Source organism: Tetrao urogallus, assembly GCF_951394365.1.
Source record: "Tetrao urogallus genome assembly, chromosome: 4".
In the NCBI taxonomy this organism is placed as follows: Eukaryota; Metazoa; Chordata; class Aves; order Galliformes; family Phasianidae; genus Tetrao; species Tetrao urogallus.
The window spans coordinates 36,947,604-36,966,270 of record NC_136817.1 but is presented as its reverse complement, the minus strand read 5'-3'; the positions used below and the strand labels follow the sequence as shown (position 1 = coordinate 36,966,270).

At 35.9% G+C, this 18,667-nt stretch overlaps 1 protein-coding gene across 1 annotated transcript in view; it reads left to right on the top strand.

Annotated features, from left to right (window-relative positions):
- The window catches only part of ANK2 (ankyrin 2), a gene marked incomplete at both ends in the record, with an annotated part of 175,923 nt that overhangs the window by 112,918 nt on the left and 44,338 nt on the right, over window positions 1-18,667 (top strand). Inside the window, 4 exons of the mRNA XM_079534109.1 lie at window positions 5,438-5,582; window positions 10,251-10,353; window positions 10,957-11,060; window positions 15,539-15,574. Coding sequence (XP_079390235.1) covers window positions 5,438-5,582; window positions 10,251-10,353; window positions 10,957-11,060; window positions 15,539-15,574 — 388 coding nt within the window. The remainder of the gene's footprint in view (window positions 1-5,437; window positions 5,583-10,250; window positions 10,354-10,956; window positions 11,061-15,538; window positions 15,575-18,667) is intronic.

The following is an 18,667-nucleotide window of genomic DNA, read 5'->3' as shown; positions in this document are numbered from 1 at the left end:
AAAAAAAATCATGCTTGCCATAGCTGCCCCTTCTCCATCTGTTGCTTCTAAGAAGCAGCACATATCTGAGGAGCTGTAGACTTATCTGCACAATGCAGAGAAAACAGTAATTTTGGCAAATTCAAATAGTTGCATATGGCTTTAAAAACATCTATTTGAGGTAGTTTCTGTCACAAGTCTCTTTCTTTTATTTTTTAACTTATATTTTTTTGTTTATTTTGTGAGAAACCATTCCAAAGGAATTCTTATATAGAAGTTATCTTTTGCAATTCACTTGAATTGCAGAACACTGTAGGAGCAACTTTTGTTGCTGCTTCCCAAAAAGGGTTGGTGCTGTAGCTGTATAGCTAGAATGGTGTGGTAGATTTAAAACTGCTTACTTGATCAAACATTTGTATAGTTCCCTGATGACAGTAGGTAGCATAATTTGGGGGAAGGGGAATCTCTTCATTTTTAGAAATATTAATCAAGCATTTTTTCAATCCAGCTAACGCTGACTTACCAAGCTAGGGGTTGAATGTGGCTGCATACCTCAAAGCTGTCTCTTTAAAGTTGTCTCTTTAATGTTAGTTTGCACTTAAAGAAAAATTTTGTTTAAAGATTGCAAAGTGTTTGCCGACTGTTTTTTAATTTAATCCGTTACTTATGTATGAAATAACCATTCCCTTTTCAGAACTGAGGAAAACCAGGAAGGTAAGGACAGGAATATCAGTGTGAGCTTCCAGTTCAGGTGATTCCATAAAATTCTCTATGTTCAGCCAGACTGTCACTGAAGGAGCAGATCTGTGGTCTCAGCATGGAGCCTGTTTCTCTTAGTAGAGCATTACATGATTTATGATGCTCAACACTTGTGTTCAAGCATCAGAAATTATCAGCATCAAACTTTTTTTTCTTTCTCTCAATTATAGTAAGACAAATGCTTACTATTTGAGTGGCCATTCAGATGTTAAAGATCTGCTCAGGTAATTCCCTTTCTGCCAACAGACAGATGGAATGCAATGGATCTTAATTACTAATTTCTATATGTGGACATTATGGGTTAACAGTACACAGAAATAATATGTGATCTGCTTAAAAGTAACAGACAGGTAAGAGCAATCATCTATTACTGCTGACTTGAGCATAAAGTTGATTGCTTGGGGTTTTTGTGAGCTGATTAGGTTTATTCAGTGCAGTTTTTGAAAACAGCTCCACTGTAACTCTGCCAGTGTTAGCAATAGAATTTACTCCTGCTCCCTGGTCTAAACAAATAGAAAAAGCCTTAAGGCAGCTGCATTTTGAAAGGGCTGGTGGAAGAAAGATTCCCATTCATGCTGGGTCTGGTTTTTTGTTTGCCTACCTGCCTAACTGAGCAGTCAATGGACACATGCAGTGCTGATTGCTTCTCAGAGGGCACATTTCATGCTTCCTGCTTCATGGTTGTGTGAGGCTCCACTCAAGTGGCATGAAGGTCAGCAGTACGGTGATGCGATTGCTGCTTTTTAAATTCAGCTTCTGTGGCAGCTGTGTCTTTAAGGTTCAATGTCTTTTCGGTTGATGAGAAACAAAAGGAGTTTTTTGGGAGTGCATTTCCAGCACAAAACACAGTGGAGTGGAAAACTCCCCACCTCATGATTGCACATCATGATGCAGAACTTGTTCTGCACATGATTGCACATCATGATGCAGAACTTGTGTTGGGATTTCTGGTCAGGTCAACTGCGTGATGTTGCTGCTGACATAATAGCTCCTGCTGTGAGACAGTTTGTTTGCTGAGGTACAACACTGAATCACTGGCTTCAGTTTTTCTGAACCTGTGCGAGAATGAACAGCTCTACACTCTGGTATATGTGCATTCATGAGCCCTAGAAGCTCTGCGCTCATCTTCTCTGCTTGAAGTAGTTATGCCTTTGGTTGGCTTGATCATGGCAAATATAAATTTAAGACTAAAAGGTTGCTGCTAGCAACCATTAACATAGCTTTCACTTGCCCAGTTTTGGTTTCTGAATTAGGTTTTCCTGGAATTAAGCATAATAGTATTTAAGTCTTAAAGTTTATTGAATTTTTCTGTTCTGATTCTCAGATTTGCTCTCTTCTTTTACCTCTGTACCTAGTTTTCTTCTCCTTTTTCCTGTCTTCACTTTTGAAGCTGATCAGGACCTCACCGAAATGTTTAGCACCGTTTTCCTGTTCCAAATCTCCTTCTCCTCTTATTTTTCCTAGAAATAAGTCTGGAACCTTATGGACAACTTATCTCTGTGATCCCTTTTCTGTGCAACCTGATACCTGCCAATCCTACCTTTTTTTTCCATGTTCATTCTCTAAATGATCTCTCTCCTTCCTGATTCTTTTTTTCTTGCCCTTCTAAGAAGAAAGTATTCTGCATGTTGCAAACACCTACAGCATGCATGAGTTGGCTTGACCACTGAAAACAGATTAGTGGGTGAACTGAATCATTGGTGAGAGTGCACTGGGCCATGACATGTTGTATGTTACAGAAAAGCTACCCAACATACTGAGAGTTATTTGCATTCTGCAAAATAAGAATAATAGCAGCAGCAAGTACAGGAACTCAAATATTTCCCACTTTTTGTTTAAGTATTAAATATACATAGCTTCCTAGTTTAGCAGACTTTTTGTTTGACTTTCTGTTGTTCCAGTGTTTCTTCCCAGTAGAACCCCTGTGTTTTTTTTAGAAGAGTCCAGCCAATTGGTAATTCCTTCTTTCTTCCTTCTATATCTGCTCTAGAGAAGATGACATTACTCAGAAAAGCAGATTTTGACAAAATCTTTAGATATAGTTGGGAGATGAGCAGTGGCATTGACGAGGCTGAGGGTGAACATGAATTCTTTAATTGAGACATGGTGCAATTAGGTGTTTTGTAGACTGTTTTCCCATCAGGTAAGCCCCTAAAAAGTCTGTTGGTATCACTGAGGAAAGGAAGGTATTTTTTCAAGTAAATAGAAGATAAATCACTAATTGTGTAATTCATTGAACCTGTAAGTTCATAGACTGCCACTGGAAGTCATGGAAGATCGATGTACTCTGTTTCATGAACTGCTTAGTAAGTAAGACTGTCATTAATTTAGTGGAGAATGTGAGTGAAGCATTGCTAGCATGATTACACAGGGTAATTTCTTGTACTGATACAAAACTAAGAGGTAGTAAAAATTGCTAAATAAAGAAATTCACGGTCAGCTGAGTATATGATTTTTTCTCAGCAGATAACAGCTGTATGTTTTTATACAAATTACAGGAGAATGAATTGACTGAGGTTAAGGAGTATAGCTGTGTGAGATATTTTTATGACAACAGTGTTAATGGTAAGATGAATGAGCGCTACTTACATAGACTTAATCTACTTTGCGTATATGCAATTGTCCTGCAGACAAGCCATGAAGACACTCAGGTACCCATAGTTGTATGAGAAGGTATATTGCTGCACAACCATTTATACTTAAATGTGTATCTGTGTATGTGTATCTTGATACCTGTGTATCTTAAGTTTAAGTAAAGATGAAAGCACAGGGCTTAGTGGGGAGTGATGGATAAAATATTCTGAAGACATTCTGAGATATTCATCTACATCTTTACTACTGTTTGCAGATGTTCACATCACACAAAACAGCTAGTGTTGCTTAGACTTAATACTGATTACTCTTTGATGAGAGGCCAAAGCTGAAATAAGAGATATGTGTTTTTTGTTCCTGAGGATGTGTGATCAAAGTGATGAAGACTTCATTTCTATTATAGATGGAATGTCTGCTGTGATTATTAGAATCTAGTTTATATGAAATCTAACTTGAAACTCCATTTATTATTTATTTGGTTAATGTAATTGCCTTAATATCTTCCAAGTTTTCCCTAAGCTCTATGCTTTATAACATGACATTACTAGGACATATGAGGTATCATCTGTTAGAAGAGGGGGAACATGCAATAATTAAATTGGGGGTTGGAATCGATGATCTCTAGAAGTCCCTTCCAGCCCCTACAATTCTGTGATTCTGTGAAATGCACTTTATGGTTTTCTATGAAACAGTGTCCAGATTCTCCCTGTTAATGTGGATAGATGGAATTTTCAAGAGCTTGTTCTTGTTATATTGACAAGATTTAAAACTCGCTTTTACATGTAATATTTGTGTACACAACAAAAAAATTTCTAAAACCTTAAATGTTAGTTGGTTTTAGGCGAAAAAAATTGAAGTGATTTATTTGCCAGCCGAAGCATCAAGCTAGAAAAACTAGCTTGATTTGTTTCAAGAAAATAAATATCGAGATGTCTTAGATGAGAGCACCATTCATAGAGTTTGTGATGCTAATAATGTTTTGCAGGGGAAAAAAAAAGACCCTCTACCAGAAATAGCTGCAGTAACTTTTTTTTTTCCCCCCAGTTTTGCTTTATTATGTCTTTAAATCTTATGAATAGCAGTAGTCCTGATGCCCAAGTGAATGCTTTCTGAAACAGCGTTAATACCTCTTCCCTAACCCTTACAATCCTTTGGGATTCTGTGTGTATCAGGGTGAATTATTGGCTGAGATGTGTAGCCTCTGAATATAGCTCCTGTATTATGACAGTTACAGACCTCTTCACATAACTGGAGAAGAACTTCAGGTTCTCAGTGTTTTCCTATGCAGCTAAGCAAATGAGAAAACCTGAATGTATTGATGGCTTACGGTTGTGTTGTGTGGTTCTGTGGGCCACATGAAACCAGTGGCAGACTCACACTAACCTTTGTGAAAGTGGCTGCAATAAGTACATCTCCAGGAAGAAACTGCAGAGGGAAACCATGTTGCAAATGGAAATGAAAAATAAACATCTACACGCTGTTTGTCAGTTCAGAACATAATGTTTATCTGCCAGCAAAAGCTAACAGTGACTTCACATAGACAAAATTTCCTGGGGAAAATCATTTTGGGCCTGAAATTCAAGATACATGCAAAAAAGTTGCTATATCCAATAACCAATTGTCATTTTAGGCATAGATTCATTATGAATTATTTTTGGATAAATGATCAATAAAATCCATACATGTAAATTTACTTCCAGGTTCTGGTTATTGCCTTGTTTTAGAAATATTTTTGTGCTTAATGTACAAAAATAATAATAAAAAAAAAGAATAAAAGGGATGTAGAGGCTGTGCTTTACAAAATAGCAAATATATTTGCCCCTTGCCAGTATGTGCAACAAATGCAGAGTAAGTGTGATTGTTTTTTCAACTTTATTTTGAATTTTTTTTAATCTTGCTTGATGTGCCAGCTTCATTAAATACATTAATTGCTTGTGGTTTGCAGTGTTTCTTGACTGGAAAATGCCTTTGTTTTAATTGTGCCATCCAGCTGTTATATTCCAATAATATGTAATATTATGTAATATGTAATATTAAAATATGTAATAATAATATGTGTAAACAAAATTAAATGCTTACCTCTGTCCCTTCTGTGTTTGATTTAAAGGTGATGATACAATGACAGGAGATGGAGGAGAGTACCTTAGGCCAGAAGATCTCAAAGAACTAGGAGATGACTCTTTACCAAGCAGCCAGTTCTTAGATGGTATGAACTACCTGAGGTACAGCTTGGAAGGAGGGCGGTCTGACAGGTATTTGCCTGGATATGTATCCTTTCTCTTGGTATGAGTGTTTGAAATCCATTCCTCAGTTGTTTAACTCAAAGGGAGACAAGGGATGATGCACTTAACATTTCTTTACTAAGTATGTCAAGGTATCAGTTGACACTTTGTAAGGGGAAGACATGGTCAGGAGAAAATTTCCTAACCAGTCAAGAAATTAACACATCTGGCACTGATACTGTATTCAGAATCTAGTGAATAATTTGTTTCTGACTCTTATTTGGTTCTTGAAAAAATGTGGCTTGCGTTATTGTCTTTGTGGCCCGGCAAAGGAAGAAGTCTTGTCTTGGAAAGGATTCATAAATCATCTTAATCTTCTCTTTACATGAGTCAGGGATTGTGTGGGAAGGTGAACAGTGTGTCTTATTGTTAAATGAGCTGACTTTCTTTTGAGTGTTTTGTGGGAATTGACAATGTTCACTAAAAAATAATTTAAAAAAATGAGGTCTTGGCAACAGAAATAATTTGTAGCCAACATTTTCCAGCCTTGACTGTTACGCTGGCAACATTTCTGAAGCTCAGTGAAGTCAGGAGGATCCATTCTGTTTACTTCAGTAGGCTGTGAATTGCTGCTGGAACAAAAGATGTCAGGAAACAGTTCAGTTTGCTTCACAGCATGCGTACACCCCTCATCAGTGAGGTCTTTTAAACTTGCAGCCTTTGTTGGTATTTAGACAGCTTCCATGAATCCACTGAAAACAAAGTGACTATTGCTTTTCAAGTCTCAGATGATGTTTATGAACTGCATCAGAGTGCTTAAAAATCAAAACCTTTTATGATGCTTTTTCAATGGTAAAAACGTTTTTGTGAGTTTTTATTTTTATTTTTGTTGCTGTTTTTGTTTTTTAGGAGGTTGTATGAAATGATTGTGCAGCCAAATGTTAAGCCGGTTTCTGCAACCATTTAGAACAGTTTAACTTTCAATAAGCTGTCAGTGGATTTCAGTAGATTTTCACAAGCATATAATTGTTGTGTCCTATTTAGAATTGAATGAAAATGATTTCACATTATTTATCATGCATGGTTATTTTGAAATGAAGCAAAATGATAGAGAAAGTATGAAAAGAAGTGCATCTTTCTGACTCCATGGTGTCATTCTCTGTCTCTATCAGGTTACTGGTTGTAAGAATTTTCAGACACTACTTAAATTGTTTTGTTGTAGTTGTTTTTTTTTTTCCTTGTAATTTTCATTGCATTACACCGACTTTGTTTTTTAAAGAAATTCAGCAAAGCAAAATAGTACTAGCAGCTTCTACTCACGTAATCTTGTGCATTAACAATTTGATTTAAAAACATATTATTTTCTTTTGTAACCATCTTCCCTGTTTGTTTTATTTCTCTCTCCCCTTCATTCTTTTTCATATGCTTACATAGCACCATGCCCAGGTAGGTATTACATAGCATGAAAACATGTCTTTCTATCCTTTCATGGCACTTGTCTCTCTTCATTCATTTTGAAGGCCTGCTCTGTGCTGGAATGTTAATCTTGAGAACCAAATGAATGATGTTGCTGTTGCAGATGTTTGTCGTCTCAAATGAGTATGATATGCATAGGTGAATACAGATACAACAGTACTGTCAGTAGGACAGTAGAAAGGTCATGGTACAACATTGCTACTGTATCACAGAAACTCCCCTCTAGTAAGAATCAGGGAAGCTGCACAAGATCGCAACAGCTGGAAATTTTCCTCTCATCATGCTGCTGTGAAAGTTAGCTGTTTCCATTTTCTATGTGGAAGAACAGTGGTAGAATAAAAAAAATAAATAGAATGGGCTACATAAGTTGGATTCCCTCTTTGGATATGGAGGGCAAGAACCATTTAAGGCCATATGAGTTAATCAGTATTTGAATATACTCCTTTTCAGTGTAGATGCCTTCCACCTTTTGTCCATGATATCTATGAGGAAACTCTTCAGTCTGTGATAGTGAGGTATTTCCAAGGCTGATTTATACTGTTTTTCAATGACACCAGGTTATTTTCCCAGGTTTCTGAAACACTATACACTTGTCACAGCAATAGATACACTCAGCTGGACTAGAGGTTACTGGAGGTATCTGTCTAGGTGAACAAGTGGATGGGCAAGCAGTGCAGTGTGGTCTTCTAATTATCCAGACTAGAAAGTTGGCTAGAGTATACTGCTTTCCTTTTCTGGATACCATCTGGGGTTCATTCAGGGCTTAGGAGAGGTGAATGATACATGCCTGCACATACCTAAACACAGGCAAGGCATGCGGTAAAAGCTTTGTGGGGTCGTTGGGTTTCACAGTTCACTTGCTGTGGCTGAGGAGAGTGTTTCTGTGTGATTACACTACACTTCCTTAACTGGACTGACATTTCAGACAGTGTCTTTGTTTGTAGATCTCAGAATCACAGACTTCAAACAAACTACTCTTTGTTCTTCCTTCAGCTGGTGCGGCGCACAGAAGAGGGGCAGTGTTGTCTGAACACTACTTTTGAAATAAACAGTAGAAATTAACAGTAGAAAATTAAAATTAATTTATTGCAGACCTCAGTCATGTTTGTGCATACCTTCTCTTTTGATGAAGTCCATGCCTCAGAAGTATTGGGTGTTTACTGGAGGTAACATGCACTACGTACTGGAAATGTACTAGGCTGCTTGTAGTGGTAGTAGAAGTAATGTCAGGCACTTATAGGAGAACATGGACAAAATCACCATACAGATGATCTATCAATTCTAGTACATATTTCCTTTCATTAATATTACACATTATATTAACTGAGTGGCAGAACCTACAGTTTGGCTGGTGAACTTCTTTCCAGCATTGCATGGCACAGCAAAGCAATTCTGAAAGTGTCAAGTGTTGAAGTGGAAAAAGTCAAATGTTGGCAAATGGGGTCTGCTACTGGAGCTTATTTTCCACCCAAAGAACAAATGTTCATTGAAATACTGTTATTATGAGTAAGCAGCATGTACTCTGCCTACCTAGTTCACACTAAAATGTTTAACTAAAATATCCTTCTGTCAAGAGTCCCTTTCACATTGTATTTTTCTGGAACGATTTTGTGCAGACAGGGTGAACTACTTGAAATCAAAATAATTTTTGTCTTAATGAAATCAGAATTATATTCCAGAAATGCACGATCCCAGAAATATTCCAAATATCAGCCTAACCTGTCTTACTTCTTTTACTTGTCTGGGGGAAAGACATTACATGACATGTAAAAGACATTACTTGACGATGGGCATTTTGTTTTTCTCAAGACTTTTCTAAGGTTGATATTTGTGTAATGCTTATCTGTTTTTCAGTATTGTATAGTCCGTCTGTTATGCTAAGTAGGCCATTGGTGTCTGCCAGTCATAATAGTGTCTATCATTCAGGGTTAGGTATTTGTAATAAAAATAGAATTATCATTTTCTTCTAAAAAGGATTAAAGAAGGTGTGTGTGTGGGGGGGAGTGAAGTTAGCTATTATTCCAAAAGGCTGATTGGTCTGAACCAGATGGTAAAACCTGATTTCTGACATGATCTTCATTTAAATACTTGAATATCGTGTCCACAATGTAATTGAGACATTGTTATTGCTAACAGATGAAAATTAATTATCCTGCCATTAATTATCCCATTAATAAATGCCTGCTGTACTGATCCAGGGCATTAGTCATTATGAGTAGTACTCATGGATGTATAAGCCATGAAAAAAAGGCTACTTCCTTTAGTTACACGTACTGTATTCATCAGAGTACAGAACAATATCACAAAGTGCACGTACATCATCTAAAGATGATGGATCCACTCTTAAATGTCACTTTTAGATGCTCCTGCTAGTGAATGCATATAGAACACCAAGCTAGTGGTATTTGATAGCAGAAACTCCATTTACCTCAATATTTCTTTCTGTGGTGTGTTATTTGTCTTGTTGGCTTTTTGCTAGTGAATACTGCAGTTAAATTCTGAACCAGTGCTTGGAAGCAGCTTATTTACTGCCTTGCATCCCCTATTGCTACAGCAACCAGTTTTCTGTGGAGCTGTATGTACTTAATGAGAAAACAGTGCTGACATTCAGATTGCCTCTAAAGATGCTGTTGGCATACAGAGGAAGAATTTGTCTTATGCAGAAGCTTGTGGCTGGCCACAATTCACCTTGCTGTGTGTACCTTCCAGGGGACAATATCAAGCTTTACTCATTTAAAATTTTAATGGGGTTAGAGTAGATCATAACTAAGCTCTAGAAAGTGTCATTTCAGATTTTCTTTGGATTTAGCATTCTGTTTTTCTTGCAGTATGTAGCAGGAGAGAGAACTCTTCCAAAGAGCCTTATTTAAAAGGAATTTGTATTTCTTTTAATTAAGGAAATAATCATGCCACAAAGCCAAGTATAAAGCATTTGTGAATATAAAGTCAACTGTAAATCACCTAGATTAATCTCTAGGTTCTGCATTTGAAATGAATAAAAGTCAGTCAGAATGCTCTGTGGCCTTTGGTCAGAAAAACAGCTTAACAGATTTGTAAAGCTCTATTTTTCCCCTCTCATGACTACTATATACTCCCCCTGGAAGCTGCATCATATTGCTAATTGCACGCTTTTTTTCATTCTCCCACTTTATCTATCATCACACCTTTGCAACATCATCTGTACTGCTGATCTATTGCTATGGCATCCTACCAACCTACCAGCCTGCGATCCTTCAGTTCAGACAGGTCTCACACACTGAGCCATGCCTCCTATCTGAGGGACAGTGCCATGATTGACGACACTGTTGTAATCCCTAGCCAGCAGGTAAGCACATTCTCTTAACTTCACACTTTGTTTGGGCAAATATGGAAATACACAAAAATTACTGTTTAAATTGTACAGAGAACATACAGTGTGTGCTGCTTTATCTTTTGTAATATAAACCTCTTTAATTGCAGTTGATACTTAATGTCATATTATACTATGCAATATGAAGCTCTATTCCAAAATAAATGACTATGCTGTATGAATATAGGACAAAGACAATAATGTTCTCCATTTTACCACACTAATAGCCATTGGGCCCAAGAGTTGAGTGATCTGATAACTCAGAGCCACTGTCCTCAAATGTACTATCCTGAAGCATACCTTAAGTTAAGAAAAAATTATTTAGGAAATGCCACTTTGATAAATCACAGTGTTTATTTCAGTGGGACCACTAACAGAAATGATTACTTTGGGCAAGTGTAAAATTTTATAGTAAGGGGTTTCTAATATCATTTTGCTACTATAGTTTGTTTACTTCTGAAAAGAATTCAAGCACTGCAGGTAGTACTATGCAAAATGCATCTAATTATTGTTTCATTGATTAATGGTGTTAATTGTAGTAAAAACCAACAAACAATACATTTTTTTTGGTTTACCAAGGTAACTACTCTGGCCAAAGAAGCAGAAAGGAATTCATATCGCTTAAGCTGGGGGCCTGAAAACTTGGATAATGTGGCTCTTTCTTCCAGCCCCATTCATTCAGGGTAAGTGTATCAATTAGTATTGTCTTAAAATTAAAAAAAAATAAAATAAAAAGAGAAAGAAAGAAAGGGAAAAAGAAACAGAATACCTGCAATGGCAGTAGTTTTAACAGATTCTTAACTAAGAGGTTTTTTTGTTTGTTTGTTTTTTGTTTGTTTGTTTGTTTTTAATTCATCCTCTCCTAGAGAAGTCAATGAATTGTTACAATCACTTAAGTTCTGGCAACTCTGAATACCAAGACTACCTACCCACTGAAATCATTGAAATCTGCAGGTTAGGTTTCTGTCAAGTTCCAGAGGAATAAGATAATTATCACATACACATGTGCATCTGTGTGAGTTTTATGGGAAAAAGTCATTTTTAGAGTTAGTAATAACTGAAGCCACAGGGCTCGTCAGTCTTGGTGGCAAAGTACTTTCTGTGCTAATTAAGTATGTAAGCACAAACTCTAGTGCTTGTCAGAATTATTAATTAAAAACAAAACAAAACAACAACAACAAAAACATAGAGGACTTTAAAGTACACAAAGTGTGTAATAGACAAACACAATAAACATTACATGGTTTACGCATATTTGGCCACTGTATACATATGTTTTCACAACTGACTATCTCTAAGCATTTGTCTTTCAGCTAAAACCATTGAAATATAGTAAGACAGGTCAAAATGTTGGCCCAGTCAAACTCGTACTAATAAAACTTATCATGGTTGGCCTCAAAATCTGTGCATGCATTTAAGTTCTCTTGCTTACTGTGTTTGGAGTAATTTTATTCTTTATACTGAGTTTGATACTTGTGCCAAGAAATTTGATGAGATGTGCAGATGAGTTAGTAACCAACATGCAATACAAAAATATTTCTGTGGAGCTATGTAGTATGCAGAATGGCTGGACATCACAAAATGAAAGATTTTTTGTTAATCTCAAATTAGTTTGCATTAATATCAAATTAGTTTGCAGTCCATATCTTTCAAAGATAATACTAGAGTCCCATCTGGAATAGCAGGCAGTTCTGGGCTAGAAGAGGAACAATGTTGTCATAACTGAGACTGCAAATTGACTGATCTATGGCATATATGAGGAGTTTGTTAGCTGGTAGTAGGATATTTGGATGTAGCCAGTGTTGTTTGGATATGCTTTTTGAGCTCCATAACTAACAAATGAAATGACTATGCTTAACTTGTACAGTAGACATGTTATTATCAATGCTGAGATATAAGCTTTAAAATTGGTTTTGCGTTTATTCTAACTCTAAATGGTTTACAGCCTTTTTCCAAAGGATGTATTTCTTTTCAGTTACAGCAAGGTAGGTCTTTCTAGTGATTGCAGAGGATGAACTCTTTCGAGATGAGTAAAATTTATTTCATGATCAAAAAAAATGTTAGCGGTTTAGATCATTTTTGATGACAAGGATGCTGTTCTTAGGGTAAGAATATCTGATTTTAAGAGCAACAACTCTCTGCATTTTTGTATGCAACAGTGAAGTTCAGCACCACACAAATTATTTTTTTTTCATATATTTTCTAAATACTGTAATAGAGAAATCTATATTAACAATTACTCAGCCTTTGGAAAAGGCTGTACAACACTTCATTTTTATCTGACTTAGATTTATCAAAATTATCATGTTAGATTTATTCAAGGTACCAAAAACTGCTGGGGTGCATCTTTTATACGAAAATAGATTGCCTACTAGAGTTATGCTTGTAAGACCTCTTTTAAAAAGTGAAACTATTGTAGAAGAATGGAGTGCATGATTGCTGCAGTCACTTAACTGGAAGAAAGCAGATCTATTTGTCATCTATATTCCTTCCATCACCTACACACTTCTTTAGATAAACACTATTATTGATAGGTTATTAGGAACGAGCAGTATTGCTTATGTTTTGGGTACAAGCACTGAAGTAGTGCATACCAGAAAAGAAACACTATATAAACATTGCTAATACGTTTAAGCAAGAGTATGCCCTTGCTTTTGCTCAAGACACTGGAAATGTATTGAATGTAGACCACATTTTTGATGAACTAACACATCAGCCAAGTATTGGACAAAGCTTTATTTGGCACAGATTATCTTTGTCTTGTGTTCTCTGCAATCTGAGAGAAAATTGATATTCTCTCCTTGCACTACTTCAGTGGTTAACTCCAAATTGCTGAGTTCTTACCAACCTCCTATTGTAGAGAAGTGTTTCTGTGGATCACAGTGTAATGTATCCAATCAAAAAGACTTAGAACTATTCTCTGGGTATGAAAGTTCACAGGTGTATGTTTCAATTTTTGCATAACTAACCAAAGCTTCTCCTAGGTCTGATATTTCTGAAGGGGAAAAAGTTTCAACTATCCATTTAAAACTTAAATGTAACTGTTGTTTCAGTATGCTGATGAGTTCATCAGTATGACATGAAAGACAAAATCCATGGTCAGAGTCTTTGGCAGCCGTTTCAAAAACAATAAAACAATTCTCTTATTAAATGTAACACTCTTGGTGCCCACTGTCTCAACATAAACATTTCCTAGTCATTTTTACACAGTTAACCACTTCTGAATAGTTTAATATGTTAGATTAAGGAAAATGTACAAATTTCTGCATTTAAACTTCCTTTTAGCAAACCAGATTTACTTCTGATAAAACTATCTGATTTTACAAATTCAGCAAAGGTAAGGATTTGTCTTCATACCAGGAAGATTGGATGCTGAATGTTCAATAAGGTGGCATTTTATCACTCTGCTGGTAATAAAAGGAGTGTTATGCATAATTTCCTGCTGAAGCATTATGGGAGACAGAACTAACACCTACATAAATGCAAATATGCTTCACAGTTTTAATCTGATACCTCACAGTATTCTACTGTGCAAGAGCACATAATATTTTCATTAATTTGGAAGGCAAAAAAATGCTGAACTGAATGGTTTCTTTTCACTTGTAGCATTTAGACATTTCTTGTCAGTCAGTATGGCATTCTTAGGTCTCTATCACACACAGTAGCTAAGTGTAAATGGTAAAGATAAGACTGAGTGTAAGATTTTTCAGGCATATGTAACGTGCAAAATTAAGTTGTTTTCTTCAGTTCAGGTGATACAGTGAACAAGATCTTCCAGTTTAGTTCTGTAGATTAGATTCTAAGAATTTTCCTGGCTAATACATAAAGATACTGTAGATAAGAAGAAAGGCAGATCTGTCATGCTGTCAGAAATGTGGCAGTGGGAGTGAGGAGCTTTGTGTTGATGCTGCGCTGTTATTAGCTTGCTTCCATGTCCTGGAGCAAGATACACAGTAGCACTAAATGTTTTCCAGCTCTTAATTTGCTTGCAATAAAACGCCTATTTAATGAAAAATACTGTTTTTATTTTCTTAATTTGATGAAGGAGTTGTTAACGTATTTGACTAATAGGTGTTTCAAGTGTATCAGTATTTATATCTGACAAAATTAAATAGCTGGACTATTATTAAATTTACCTTTCTGGAAGTTTTTTCTTCCATCAATGAAAAAGGGAGAAAGACAAGGGAGTTGGTAGCTGGTACTGTGACAAATAATGTGAATTATCATTCTTAGCTGTCTGTCTGCAAAAAAGGAGACTGGATCCTTACTAACAAGGTAAACAAAATACATTTTGAGTGTTGTATTTTGAATCCATAATATTGTTTCCCCAATGTGACATTCATTTCCCAGAAATAGTTATGGAAACAGGACCTGGCAGCTACCAGCTGATAGTCATTTCTAAAATCTGAAAACGATTTCAATGTTCAATGAAAAATGATTTCAAATTGTATTCTAGCCTTATTCAGGAAGTCACAATAAAGTAAAATGGGGTTTATTTCATTAACAGAAAATCTCTGTCAATGGAAGAAAATACAATAGAGATACAGATGATAACAAGCAACATCAGAATACTTACTGACCGTATAACACATTACTAAGAGTCTAAACCGGTCAAACTGAAAGTTTAAAATTTGTCATCCTGTAGTGGAGAACAAAAGGAGGACAATAAACATGTTGAAAAGGAACAACAGATTACATACGTAGGGAATTAAAAGAATAGAAAATCATGATTGCCTGTGTTATTAGAAACACTGCCTGGAAATAGTCTAGACACATACTTTTAATATATCGCGGTCCAAATTTAAATGTGTTTACAGACACCAACTAGAGTCTGTTTCTGAAAGATTTACTCAGATTCTAACTTTACATTTTATGTATCTGACTTCCAGTTTGAGAATGTATATAGAGAAAGCAGAGCATTTTAGCTTTACTACTGTTATAGTAGTAATCATTTGTAACCAAGGATGTTTATGTAGCCTTACTTTTCATACCTCCTTCTACTTTCTCACCTGTAATGAATATGCATGCAGTATATATATTCATGTGTTTAATTTAGAAATCTGTTTCATTTTTTCCAGTATTTCAGTATTTTATTTAACTCATTTACTTTTCCTTTTCTTTTCTTTACTTTTTTGATGTTAAATCATCTATTCTGTTGCAGATGCTCTTCTCCATGTCTTGATCATGACAACAGCAGGTGAACTTCTGCATAATTTCTTTCTTTAACATGTTGCACCTCTCATCTGCCATATTTATCCTTCTCTCTTACCTCACTTCAGGCTGCTTTAGTGTTTTGATAGTGCACATTAGACACGAGGAAAAAAAAAACCCTCTCTGTCTATAACAGTTACACATGGACCTATTTCTCTTGGGACTGAGCATCCACTTTCTCCCATCTGCTGTTATATCCTATATGAGAAAATGCTGGGCACATTACAGGTCTGCTGCAAACAGCCTTGTCAAACTTCCTATGCATTTCTAATTTGTTTTAACCCTTGATTTAATTAACAGTAAGTTTTCTTTATCAATGATCTGGATGAATATTATTAAAAGAAAGGAAAAAAAAAAAAAACACAAAAAATGCAAGACAGACTGTAAATAGGTTTAGTATCAAATTTCATTTCACAAAGTTGGCTTTTGCTTTTTCTCTTCACTGTATAAAGAATATCGCAGAATCACTTCCTATGCCATATCTTCCAAATTATGCCACCCTGAACTGAACCCCTGCCTACTGAACCAGTAGAATAGCAGTGCTATATTTGAAAGAAATGAAATTGGATTCCATATTTTTAATTGTTCGTACCAAGTGCATTTTCTGTGTTAAGCAGTGATTTTATCACTGACACATCACTTCCTGCACGGAGACCTGAAGTGGTAATTTCCCATTATGTTCACTTAGCAAACAAGTTGTTCACTGACAGAAATTCTGTCAGTGAACAAAGTCATCTCCTTTAACATAATCATGGAAAAAGCATAAGATTTCAAAAATATTCAGCTATGCGAAATTAAGTGGCTAAATAAAATCCCAAACTACGGAACCATGTTTTTAGGTGATGTCATTCAATCTCTCCAGAGCTGACAAATGCAGCAAAGAGTTATTACTTCTACTGGATTCTTGTGTAGAATCATGTTTTTTGTCCTCCTCAAATGTGTATTTTGCCTTGTTTACACATGGCATAGCTGCAGCCTGATCAAAAGCACACTGAGATAGTCGATTGACTTGCTGTTGACTTCAGTGAGAGCTGGAGTGAGGCCTTTTCTCTTAGTTTCAGGTCTATGGGTTTCCTTCTCCAGCTGAACACTTTACAATGGCTGAAGCACCCTGATGTCTGTTTCTGCTTCTTCTCACTGCGACTTACACTGAATGCTGCTATCTCCTTGTTTCCCACTGTCTTTGATAAAATTAAGATAACATACACGTGAAAGTTCTCAAATGTGCCTACAATGGATGTGCTCCAGTTGTAGCTTTTTGACTGTATCTTGCTACCTGATGAGAGCATGTATGCCTGCTTAGTTAGTTTAAAGGATAATCATATCTGAACTGAGCATATGAAAATGGTATATTGGGTTTGCTTATACTGATTTTGTGTGTATTAGAACTGCTGCCTGTCCTAGAAAGATACTTCATATTGCTAGATTTGCATGGCTCTTCAAATGATTCTGCAGAGCGAAAAGTGTGTTGAGTGCCGCCAACACGCTTGCATTTACAACTACCTAGAAGCGTGACTCTTCTGCAAAGCTGTTTACATAAGTGGTTCTTTAAAAACCACACAGTATCTGTCTTCTCTCACCCTAGTGTTGACATATCCATCTTTTGTTTGTAATCCTCTATCCCTTAAATGAGCATAGATACAAAATAAGATTGCGCTAATTCCATATGAATAAAAATGGGAGAGGGAATAATGACACAGGATGGGATGTGAAATACAACAATTTACGCATTATTGGAAATCACAGTAATTTTTGTCAGTATGAGGTGGATAAATCCAATGCATAGATTGTGTTTTGTTCAAGTGGAGCCATCAGAAAACTCACTGATGTTTGCTTTGTTATAGAAGGCTTGAAAGATATAGGGGGCTTTTCCATATGTCCTTAACTAGCAGTATGACATTGCTTGACATATGCCAGGTGTATTTGCCAGGTTTAGTTGCTTTAGAATTAAAGGAAATTAACTGGTCTGTACTATTTATTAGTAGGTATAGCTAAATTAGAGGTGAATGGGTAATGCTTGATTAACTGCTAACCAGAAGTTGTGTAGCATCACTTGCAGTCTATAACTTATTTTTTGAAGAGAATTGCTTTATTATTATTTTTCAAATCCTGATTTTTCCTTCATTCTCTTTAAAAGAGAGAAGGCAATATTTTCCCCAAAGGTAATTCGTTTCACTGATTTGGCTATATAAAGCCCTAATATTTTCACTTCCACCTTGCTAAGTCACAGGAAAGCTCAGTATCAGTCCCATGTGCAAGACTGCGTAAATATCATGTTTGTATCACGCATCATTTCTATCTCAACCTTTAAAGCTGTCAGAAATGAAAACTTTGAGTAAGTCTGTCTTGACTTCAAGTACTGACAAAGCTCATGTCATTTTTGCCTTGTTCTGACACACAGATTTTAACTTCTTCCACTTTAACCCTTAATTGGCTTTGATTTTGAATTATCACTTAGTTAAAATCCATTTTTTGCAATGAGTTGTCAAGATAATTCAAAGTTAATGCTTAAGAGGGATGCCTCCGCAGTATCTAGCTATCATGGGAAAGACATCTAAAATGTGCTCTAAAGTAGACTTTTTCTGATGAAGGTTACATGACAATTTGTTCTATGGCTTGATCAATCAGTTCATTGATTTTGGCTGCCTTTTAAATGACTCACAGGAACATTTTCAACTGCCCAAATGTTTTTTGCTATTTATATTGTTTTCCATCTGCTCAGTTTTACCTCATTTCTCCTTAACTGTATTAATCCCTGCTAATGTTTTCCTTCTTCTATTGTGCCATTTTAAGCCCTTCTGAAAATTGTAGCTATTGTATTTCTGTGGAGTTCCTGTAAGTTGTTGTTATTATCATTTTATCTTCTCTTTTATCTTACCTTCTTCTAATTTTTAAAACTACAATAGATTATCATAGAAGCATACATCTGCCTAATTTTTCTCAGAATGCCATTTTCCTCTCCTTTTCTTGTGAAAGTCTGTAAGAGCTTTCTGATGCCCTTTAATCCTATTAACACTTTTTCTTTCTTTTATTTGTATTTTTCTTCTGGGCTCTTCACAACCATTTGTGTTTCATTTTA